This window comes from Mustelus asterias, chromosome 12 (genome assembly GCF_964213995.1).
Source record: "Mustelus asterias chromosome 12, sMusAst1.hap1.1, whole genome shotgun sequence".
In the NCBI taxonomy this organism is placed as follows: domain Eukaryota; kingdom Metazoa; phylum Chordata; class Chondrichthyes; order Carcharhiniformes; family Triakidae; genus Mustelus; species Mustelus asterias.
Genome location: NC_135812.1, coordinates 26,590,406 through 26,602,522, shown reverse-complemented (window position 1 = coordinate 26,602,522; position 12,117 = coordinate 26,590,406). Strand labels below are relative to the sequence as shown.

Below are 12,117 nucleotides of genomic sequence, written 5' to 3'. Positions count from 1 at the left end.
GAGTTTCTGGTCAATGGTAACCACCAGTATGTTGATAGTTCAGTGATGATAGTGTCATTGAGTGACAATGGGTGATTAATACATTCTCTTGTTGGAGGTGGTCATTGCCCGGCATTTGTCACTTGTAAACCCGAGCTTGGATATTGTCCAGGTCTTGCTGTATTTTGATATGGATGGCTTCAATATCTGAGGAGTCGTGAATGGTGCTGAATGTTGTGCAATCTTCAGTAAACATCCCTACTTCCTCCCATCTTATCTTGGAAGGAAGATCATTGAGTAAGTAGCTGAAGATGGTTGGGCTTAGGACACTGGCCTGAGGAATTCTTGCAGTAATATCCTGGAACTGAGGTGATTGACCTCCAGCAACCATAACGTTCTTTCTTTGTGTAAGGTATGGCTCTAACCAGCGGACAGTTTCCCCCTATTCACATAGATACTAATTTTGCTAGGACTCCTTGATGCCAGACCTGGTCAAATGCTGCCTTGATGTCAGACTTGGTCAAATGCTGCTTTGATGTCAAGGGCAGTCACTCTCACCTCATCTCTGGAGTTCAGCCCATTTGTCCATGCTTGAATCAAGGCTGTGATTGGTCAGGAGTTGATTGACCTTGGCGAACCCAAACTGAATGCCAGTGAACCAGTTATTGTTAAGCAAGTGCAATTTGATAATATTGTTGATGACCTTTTACTGACGATCGAGAATAGACAAATGGGGCAGTTATTGGCCAAGTTGGATTTGTCCTGCTTCTTGTACACAGGACATATGTGGGCAATTTTCCACATTTCTGTGTAGAATCCAGTGTTGTAGCTGTATTGCAACAGGCTGCTAATGAAGGGGGAGGAAGAAATCCGGGGTACACAAGTGGCCAAACATGGAGGAAAGCAAAATTCTTTCTTTCAGTCACCATTTTTTCAGTAATCTGAGGAGACAGTAATGATAGATTCTGAAATTTTTAATCATTCAACCAAATTTGTAAGGTTGTGGGAACTTATAAAACAAATCATGAGCATTCAAGGTTTGGCAAACTGAACCACTAGATGTCAGGGTTTACTAAACCAAGACTTTGGGTGTCAAGCAAGCAATGTTTTACATATCAAGATATAGTAAACCAAATTGCTAGATATTTTGATGAGGGTTCTAGGCTGAAATGTGAACTTGTCTATTCTCCACAAAAATGTTACCTGACTTGCTAAACGTCTCCAGCAGTTTCTGTTTTCATTTTGGATTTCCCGCACATCGACAGGAACTTTCCGGCCGTTCAACAAAGAACAACAAAGAACAATACAGCACAGGAACAGGCCCTTCGGCCCTCCAAGCCCGCGCCGCTGCCCGGTCCAGGATTGAATCCTGAATCCAGGATCCCCGCCCAATTTTCCAGCCTATCTACATACTAATATCCTATCCCCGAGCTGTCCCTCACAGCTATGATGCTTTGTTCATCACAACCTATTAACTCACCCCTACCCCCCCATTCCAGACCATGTGATCTCCAGGGAGAGGCGAAAACCCAGAGTGAAAACCCCAGGGCCAATATGGGAAAAGAAAATCTGGGAAATTCCTCTCCGACCCCCTGAGGCGATCGAAACGAGTCCAGGAGATCACACTGGCCCATACTGGTTCATATTGGCGAGATCTTCCAGTCCCACCAATGGTGCACCCCCGCCATGGGTTCCATGGTGGCAAGAGGTGCATTCAATGGGAAACCCCATTGACAATGGCGGAACCAGAAGATCCCTCCGCTGGCTAAGAGCTGCTTCCACCATCGCAAAACACGCGGCGTGTTGAGCGGGAAATGCCACCCGTCCATTTTTTTTGTTTACTCTAGATGTTAATATCTTGACAATGACACTACAATATGTGAGGGATAACAAAGCGAACCACTTATCCAAATATATCAGTTTAAATACTACTCTTTCCTCTTTGCATCATCAGTGGACTGAAATCAAGACCCATTGATAGGATTTCTGCACTAATTCATTCTCTCTGAGATTTCCAATCTGTGGAACTGCTTATTACTCCCTTTAATCTTCCCTTCCTTCTATAATGTACAGAGTTTTTAACAAATCCAATTGTGCTATCACCTAACCACAGTTTAATTCATCTCATCTTCATATCTTACTGTTTTCAATGTTGATAATGCCTTGCATCACAGGTCTTAGCCCTGCACCCTAGGCTTCTAAATAGGTACAACAGTCAAACTATTGAACTTTGCGAGTACAAATAAATTTATTATATCGGTACAGCAACATTCAAGATACACCAAATACTTCCTAGTTAGAATTCATTACATTAATTTGTCACCGTTGGTATTGAGCTTTTTTCTAATTCAAATTATTGGGATACTTGGATTTACCCAACAAGCTTCATAAATAAACTCCTTATTTTCTACAGGTGGAGCCCAGTTTGTATCGATTTTAAGCTGAAACCTGATGAGGTCAATATATTTTCTCTTTTTCTTGGCGTAATAAGTCTTCAGAGGCAGAACTCCCTTCACCAGATCTCTTTATTTACAAACTCTAACAGCAGTACACAGAGTGCTGGTAGTTACCAGTGTACCTCCAGGGGTGTCAGAGGACCAGGTTAAAGTCCAACAGATTTATTTGGTAGCACGAACTTTCAGAGCACTGCCCCTTCATCAGGTGAGTGGAGAGTTTGGTTCACAAACAGGGCATATATAGACACAGACTCAATTGCAAGATAATGGTTGAAATGCGAGTCTTAACAGGTAATCAAGTCTTTACAGGTACAGACAATGCGAATGGAGAGAGGGTTAAGCACAGGTTAAAGAGGTTGTGAACCCAACTCTCCACTCACCTGATGAAGGGGCAGCACTCTGAAAGCTCGTGCTACCAGATAAACCTGTTGGACTTTAATCTGGTGTTGTGAGACTTCTTACTGTGCCCACCCCAGTCCAACACATCCGACACCTCCACATCATGGGTGTCAGAGGAACTGGCACACCCGGTTAAGTACCAGTCAGACTCCCTGATTGGCCCGCCAATTGGATCTTTAATCAGGGATATCTTTTCTTTATTACAAACAATTATTACAAAACAATTACAAAATACAAATTATAAAATACAAACGCAAAAGTTGCACTATTCAACATTACCGACGACTAATGCCATCCATTTACCAATAACCACCAACCCTTTCATTAAGAAAGTTTTCCAGAGCATTGCCCTCTAAATACACCCCATAAATTATAAATCAACAAATAACATTAGCACGGTATAACAAACTAACTCTATTCACTAAAAATAAACATTGAAGTTTATCTGTTGCCCTCCAGGGCATTGCCTCCCGGGTTTTTCCCCTGCCGGGACGGGGACGGGGTTACTTTCCGGAGGTACTTATGTCTCGGGGTTACACCTCACGGATGGATCTTTATCATGGAGTTCATACTCCAATAGGCCAACCTCAAGGGCCTGATTGAAGTCATTACACTTGGCTGGCTGGGAATGAGAAGATTCAGTTCCCACTAATCAGAATAGGCAGAGTGGAGTTACTGTCTAGTTCCATTTAATCCCAACAGTGCAAAAGGAGACCATTTTTTAATTCGTGGGACATGGGCATTGCTGGCTGGCCAGCATTTATTGCCCATCCCTATTTGCCCTTGAGAAGATGGTGGTGAGCTGCCTTTTCGAAGCGCTGCAGTCCATGTGCTGTGGGTTGACCCACAATACCATTAGGGAGGGAATTTGGCTCATCAAGTCTGCACCAACTCTCCAAAGTTGCATCTCATCCAGACCCTCCCTGCCTCTCCCCTCCCTCTCCTCACTTATCCCCTGCCCCTCTCCACCCCTTCACTCTCACCCCACTTCCCCCTTCCTCCCTCCACCCTCCCACTCTCCCCCATCTCTGTTTGGAATGATATTGTTGCTTTTACTGGATTTATCTAATCCTTAAATATCTTGTATGAGCTTAAGGTCTGAAAAAGAACATGAAATATATTGTCACATTGAATCACAATCCAGTGAGAATTATCTTGCACTTGAGTTAATATTAGTCCCTGCAGGCATTGCAAAATCAATGGTCAATCCTGCAGCAATTTGCTTTGATTTTGCAGAATAACTAGAAGGAATAAGTGAGGCATAATATTTCTCTGACATCTATAGAAACTGTGTGGGAGACTTAGCTTCAAAACAAGCTTGAAATTAAAGCTTTGGAGGACTCATGTGAATGTTCAGCACAAAAATTTCAGGAAAATAGGTTAGATTTTCTGTTAGGGGTGAGAAATGTATCTGTCCTGAATGCCGGGTACTATCATCAGTGCCTACTGCAGCCAAGTACCTGATACTGAGGATTTCCTCACCATGGTCACTGATCAGTGAACCAGCAAGCCCATTGGTACAAATATAATCTGTGAAATGTCACTTCAAAGTTTTTTTTTCAATTGGTTTCCAAGCCAGTTGAAGTTGGAAGATGCAGATTATCTACCCCAGCTGCCTCTATGACAGCTGCCTGAACATCTATGAAAAAGAGATCCTGGCTGCAATTCGCCCCAAAAAATTCTAAGTGTCGAATTTGAAAATTTGAGTGATTCACACTTTTTTTCTCTCTCACTCTGTGCAGAGGTCACTTTTGTGTCTATCATTAAAAACTCCACTGGAGAGGCCGGCAGCATAGAGCTGTGTGGGCCACTGCGCATGCGCTGATCTGTCAGCGCCAAAATTGGCGCATGCACAGTGGCCCTGCACTGCTGGTCTCCTGATAGTTGGCTAACCCGATCGCTGACCAGTCCCGTGATCCCCGGATTGCCGGTCCTCTGCCCCCCCTATGACCCGATGGATGACTCACCCCCAAACCGCACCCCCCCGCCCCACCCCCCACCATGATTCCCCATCCCATTCGCAATCCCGATCGCCCCAGCAAGCTGACCCCGCCTCCCGCCTCCAGCCCACCCCAATCACGGGCTTCCCTCCTTCCCCCACTGATCCTATCTGCAGAGTGGCAGCGGGAACCTCCACACCCACCTATTGGCCCATCAAGCCCTGCCCCCATCAGGCCCCGTCCCCTTGGCACTGCCCCATGCCTGATGGGCAGTGCCAAGGTGCCTCTTGAGCAGTACCGGGTGCCCAGGCTGGCACTGCCAAGGTGCCAATACCCAAGGGGCACCCCCCCCACCACCTGTCCCTCTGGAGGGCCCCGAGTGCCCCCCTTCATTTGAGAAGGATCAGGCCGCTAGTTAGTGGGGAGCTACTGTAATCTCCCCTGGAGTGAACCACTCTGGTGGGAGTGAGATGCTAGCGGGTCCGGAGACTTCAGTCCCGGGCCCACTAATTACATTCAAAATAGATTAAAATGACCATTTAAATGATCTTGGCGTCTTCCCGCCAATTTCCGGCATGAAGCTGACGCCGCCGGAAATTCGGCGCTGGGAGATGCTATTGGGGCAGGAACACATGCGTGAACCCCGTAAATCGGCTCGACCGTGAGAATCTCCTGGCCTGCTGCGCTACAAAAATTAGCACAGCGGGATGAGAGAATCGCTCCATCTGACTCCCTTTAGCCTTCTGTCATTAGAGAATAACATTGTAGATGTCACTGGATTTTCCATGTGATATATTGTAGATTGCAGTGTTACAAAACTATTCAGCATATTGGTGCAAATGCAGGCGGCACGGTGATTAACATCGCTGCCTCACAGCACCAGGGAACTGGGTTTAATTCCCGTCTTGGGTCACTGTCTGTGTGCAGTCTGCACGTTACCCCCGTGTCTGTGTGGGTTTTCTCTGGGTGCTCCGGTTTCCTCCCACAGTCTGAAAGACATGCTGGTTAGCTGCGTTGGCCATGCTAAATTCTCCCTCAGTGTACCTGAACAGGCTGCGAGTGTGGCGACTAGGTGATTTTCACAGTAACTTCATTGCAGTGTTAATGTAAGCCTACTTGTGACACTAATACATTTTTAAAAATTAAAAAAAACTTTAATGACCTCCATCCAAGTCTCCAGCTGCAGTACACTGTTTTGGCAGGGCTTTCAATGCCTGCATCAAAGTTTTAAATCCTTTTAAAAGCAGGATCCTTGAAACCAACAATCCCAAGCTGTTAGCTAAGGTACAATGCAAGTTGTGCTATGTATCTCAACTAATGCACTGCCCTCTTACTCACTGTTTAAACCTCCAGCTTGTATTTGACCTGCTGTTGAGAGTGTGTGGGTAATGCTGTGTGATGTGTAATGTTGATAGGGACAGATGCATGCGGACCTGGATCATCATCTGCTAACAAATCAACTGAGAGGAAGGGGGATGACAGGTTGGACTGGTGTCTTGATGAGCAGATAGCACATTAATTTACAAAAGGAGTGAAAGAGTATATGATTCCATGATAAGCTTTGCAGACATTTAGTGAAGTGAGAAAGAAGATAAATCTCCTCAGAATCCAGTATCTGACTCCTGTCCTTTGCATTTATAATACCCTTAATAAATTCCCTCCACGGGATATCCAGAGATCCTTCCACATATAGGGTTCCATGTTTGTGGGGCATCTGCTGTTGCATCTCTGTTGTAATGGGCTGACCTTACCTTAGAACATTGTAAAAAATTATTATTGTCATCATGACATGCATTCATAAGCAACTAATTATACTCTTATGATCATAGGTACGCAAATAGGCAGGCACATTACAGAAGAGGGTTCTTGTACACTGAATACATGCAGGGATGTGATCAAAGGAGAAATTTCAGGTGAAATCTGGAGCTATAAAGTGCACCGTACCGCCTTATTGGCATTCACAAAAGTCACTTGAAGTACTTTAAGATGTGAAGGGAAATAAACACACATGGAAAACATGCTCTATGAGTGTATTAGTGAACAGGCTGGCTAGTCTCCCCTACCTTACCTAATGAAGTCATTAAACCTCTCCCTGCACTGTTTTAATTAGCTTGCCCTGGCGGAATTGGCAGTGACAATTGTAGTGACCTGCTCCCAGTCACCTCAGACTCCTTTCCTTGGGAGTGTGCATCTGTTTGTTTCAAAGCAGGGACCTCACCTCTGTGTTATGCATTATAGGAGTTCCCCTCTTGCCCCATTAGAAAATCTAGCAGTGTCCTGTCCTCCTACATGTCATTGGCATCCTGCACCTGTGATTTAACACCCCTTATTGATTCAACATTTTATCAGAGGTAGTCCTGCCAATAATGTTTTTGGAATGTTGGTCTGGAAATGATGACATGGGTTAGCATATGAAGTGACCATAAATTGATCACTAGCTAATTACTAATTGGCTCATGCCCAATCAAAAAAATTAGGCTAAAGTTCTTTAAAAGTACAAAATAACCATTCTTACTTGAGTCGTCTGTGAGAGTAGCCAGTTATTCAGATAAACCATGGAATTACTGCCAAACTGCTGATGTTCCCACAAGGAAAATTTGTTTGGATTTTGAAATGTAATCGGTCTGATATCACATCCAACTCATGAACCCATGCCTCTCCAAAATGACACTCTTAGAGAAATTGTCACCTCGACTGTACGCAGTGGAAGTGGATGACCAAATATACTGGCGCATCGGCAAGCATATACGCACAATCTAGCGAAGCTGTTACTTCACAGCAATCAGGAGGCCAGGAAGAGGGGATCTCACCAACTGCACTCAGTACAGAACTACTATCAATTCCAGAGGTTCACATGCCCCCAACAGCAGCAATGGAACAGCAACAGTTACAATAGCAACAAGTGCCACGGGAACAATACTCTCTGGACAAGGAACAACACCCTAGACGAACAGCCAAGGTCAATCCCCATGCATCCATTAAGAGGTCTGCATGATTTAAAGACTATGGCCGAAACCTTCTGGCCATTCATTCCAGTGGGATCTTCTGGTCCCGCTGACAGCTCACCCCCACCAAGGGTTTCCTGGTGACAAGGGGTGCATTCAGCAGGAGACTCCGTTGAAAACAGTGAGACCAAAATATCCCACGCTGGCCAATGGCGGGCCCCCTCCCACTGCTATGGCAGGTCGCACGGTAAATTCTACTTTATGTATGTAATGCAGGTACAGAGACTGACTAGTAGAACAAACAGTTGTTAATGCATGAGAACGGTGGATGTATAGTGGATAACTTGAGTAACACACAGTCACATGGGATTGTATGTCTTCTGTTTGCTAGAAAAAGGGGGCTGTTCGTATTTTTGTTCAATATGAAAAAATTGATGTTTGCATTTTGAAATATAATCAGTCAGATGTCACAGCTGGCTTTCTGTAGTCATGCGACTATGTCATAAGATTGTCTCTCTGGAGGCAGATGTCTTAAGGCAATTCAATAAAGACTTACAACGATAAAGCCCTTAAGAAGCACAGCTATCTTTAAATTTGAAACAAAACTAACATGTCCTTACCAATGTTCAGCAACCACATGCAAAGTTTAAAAATAACTGAGAGTTTTATGAGCGAAGGTAGAAGACAGTTTCAATACCAATGTGCTCAAATTGCAGAGGCATTGATCTAATTTCAGTAAACTATAATTTTCCTTTTTTTTATCCTTTCATGAATGCTGGCAAGTCCAGCATTTGTTGCCCATTCTAAATTGCCCTTGAAAAGGACAGGAACAGCTAGAGAACTCATTCATTTTCAGAGCAAGAGACAGATGTGTCTAGTTGCTCTTCATGCTCGAATAGATATGGGTTTATTTTGAGTTTTGACAAGAGACTTAATACTAAGTATAAGCAATTAAGATACAACTCTTGTTCAAGCTGTACAGTGTTCTGGTCAGTCCATACTTTGAGTGAAGCATCAGGTTATAATCACTGAGATACAAGGCAGATATTGTACTGCTGGAGACAGAGCATAAACTTTTTTCTATTGGAGAGGTGACCTTATAGATACGTGCAGCATAGTTAAGGTTTTGGAAAAGTTGAATCCAGAATCCTCCTTCTGGCACCATGTCCTCAGAGGGCTCAGTGACCATTGGGTTCCATTGGATTGGTTCATGAATATTTTTAGCACAATGTTACAGTGGTTTTCCATTGGCTTCCGCAGTGTGGCTGACCAGAAAAATTCTCCTGCTCTTACCACTTACCAGCAGCTGCACTGCAAGTATTTACAGGCTGATAATAAAATTGTCTGGCCACATTATGAATGTACCTTCCATGGCCATCATATCCTGAAGTGGGACTTGAACCCACAAGTAGGGACACTATCAATGCACAAGACCTCACTGAATCCAGAATGTTGAAATTAAATCATGAAAGTAAGACAAGGGGACTGCTTCAATTCAGTTAAAGCCAAATTTAGAACTATTGTTAGGAAGTTCTTCATATAAATAATGATCAGTGCATGGAATAGACTTTCAGATAGAGCAGTTGATGCAATAAGTCTGGAATCATTTAAGAAACAATTTAATAGTGTAGTGATGTCTGGGGTGGGGGGGGGGGGACTGAAATGAATTTCGGGATGCATGAATTAAAATAAGCTCATCCCTTTTGTAATGTTGTGATCTAATCATGTAATTATATAATCATGTAACAGTCAGCTGCTTTTTATGTCGAAAAGTAGATTGAGAATTATGAAATAATTAAATGCTTCACAATGGGACTGTTCACAGGTCAGACTCCAATGCGCCAAAACATTTATCTGAAAATAGAATATTGTATGAAGAGTGAAAGAAATGTGTAAGAAAAGGTTAAAAAAAAAGGTAAGAAAAAGAGCAGCTAAGTAACACCAGCATGCACAAGCAAAAGATGTCAGTGCACAACTGGACCTAACTGTAAGCAAAACAACCAAGCAATGATGTCCAAGGAAGAGGAAAAGTGAATCTTAATGCACAAATTGGACTGAAAATAAACTATCATCCAGCAATGTGTAATACCTTCGTTTTAAAATTTCTTCACCCAGAGAGTGGTAAACCTGTGGAATTCGCTACCACAGAAATCAGTGGAGGCCAAAACATTATATGTTTTCAAGAAGGAGTTAGATATCGCTGAAGGGGATCAAAGGATATGGGGGTGGGATCAGGCTATTGAGTTGGATGATCAGCCATGATCATAATGAATGGTGGAGCAGGCTCAAAGGGCCGAATGGCCTCCTATTTTTTATGTTTCTACAGGCCAAATGACCTCCACTGTGCCACGAATGAGGCTATGATTGTATTGTTACTTTACATATTTATTATGATAAGCATTGTTCTCAGCACTTTCGCCTAAGTGGTAGATAAATCTTGAATTAACACCTACATCTCATTATCTGCAGTTTAAAATATATACACAATGCTCCACAGCATGTATCTTAGCAACTCACAACGACAAAACGCTTGGAGCTCCCCTGATTTAAAATAAATATAAGGGAGAATTTTTTGATCCAATGCTGAAAATAGGAAAGCTATGTTCGAACAGTAAGGCTACTAGATTGCAATATTGATCCTTGAACTGTCTGTGACTTCAAATTCTCAGAGGATCAAGCCCACAACAGATGATAAAAGTGTCTGGGAAAAGAAATGTCACAAACACTGCATACATTACATTGTATGGTTAAGGATTTATCCACCAGAGGCAACAGTGCTGAGAACAACTTTTTTCCAAGTCTTCAAACTCTTGGAATACACTTTACCCCACCCCACACCCCTGCGAAGGGTGCAGTAGTGCAATTCCATCCAGTTATCTGTTCTTATGAGTATTTTATTTCCCCAATTGATATTTATAACTGAACAACATAGGAACAGTAATTCAGAGTTTTCAAAGAAACAGTGGCACAGTGGATAGCACTGCTGCCTCACAGCGCCAGGGACCCAGGCTCGGATTCTGCCCTCGGGTGACTGTCGGTGTGGAATTTGCATAGTCTCACCGTATCTGCGTGGGTTTCCTCTGGGTGCCCCAGTTTCCTCCCACAGTCCAAAAGACGTGCAGGTTAGGTGGATTAGCAATGCTAAATTCCTCCTTAGTGTCCAAAACTGCGCAGGTTAGGTGGATTGGCTATGCTAAATTGCCCCCTAGTGTCCCAAGATGTGTTCGGGGTGAATACATTAGGTTATGGGGGTGGGGTGATGGGGATGGGGGTGGGCCTGGATGAGATGTTCTGTTGGAGAGTCGGTGCAGACTCGATGGGCCAAATGGTCTCCTTCTGCACTGTATGGATTCTATGGAGAGAAAAAAGAACTCATGAAAGGGTTATATTATGTTGAACTGACCAGAAAGTTGCCACTTTATAGGCATGCATGGTTGGGGTTACAGGTAAGAGTTTCTGTGTCGATATGCGCGATCTTCTTGGAGATCCTCTCCACTTGGAGCCGGTTACAGGTGCCAGTGAATCCCACAGATAGAGGAAGTGACGGTAGTGGCCACCAGCAGCCAGGAAGAAATACGAGAGCACAGCTCCTCCTGGGGAGGAATCAAATGAACAAATCACAGCTACAATAACTGAGGATGGTCTGAGCCGCTGCACATTCACGCGGGGAGCTTTATTATTGTGTGTGGGCAAGGAGGCTTTGCTCAGCAACATGCTGCATAGTTGTTTATTTTTATAATATTGTGATTAGGTGCGGTACCCAGCGGACAGTGACACTCCAAATGCATTTCTGTTTAGGAAGGAGCCGCTGAAGATTAACGGCGGATACAAGTGAATTGCAGTTTCATGAATAAATGGTCAGGTGATTAAAGGCGCCGGGGATCATCATCAGAACCGGTTAATGTTTGCTTTCGTAGCGCACACATTTACAAGATGGGTTTGAAAATTTTACTCTATGTGCCTAACATTATCGGTAAGTGGCTTTTTCTCCTGAGTTTTATGGCGATGTCTGGTGAGCTGCGAGTCTGCTTTGAAGCATGTGATTTGATGCACTTTTTCCGGGATTATTTACATGTTGTTAAATCCTACCTGCCAGCGGCACCCTTGTTCCTTGAATTTTGAAAGCTTCCACTTTGTCCTGAGATGCCCTTAGAAACATGGGCGAGAGCTTTACTGCTGCACTAGTTAACAGATTAATAGCGCAGCAGATAGTAACATAGTAGCTGTTACAAAGGAAAACGTCAACATATTTGGATTAACACCTTTTTCTTAACCTGTATTTCCACTCTTGTGAAGTGATTTGCCAGGGTGTTGTAGAGTTCTGGTTCGGGGTGGGGGAAGCTTGGGGGCTAAATCAAAAGTTTTTTGGGGGGGGGAACTTGCAAATGCAAGAAATTG

At 43.7% G+C, this 12,117-nt stretch overlaps 1 protein-coding gene across 1 annotated transcript in view; it reads left to right on the top strand.

Moving 5' to 3' along the window:
- Window positions 1-12,117, top strand: part of LOC144501325 (uncharacterized) — a 96,854-nt gene that overhangs the window by 37,172 nt on the left and 47,565 nt on the right. Inside the window, exon 3 of the mRNA XM_078224936.1 lies at window positions 11,518-11,692. Within this exon, the coding sequence (XP_078081062.1) occupies window positions 11,653-11,692 (40 nt within the window). The 5' untranslated portion in view covers window positions 11,518-11,652. The remainder of the gene's footprint in view (window positions 1-11,517; window positions 11,693-12,117) is intronic.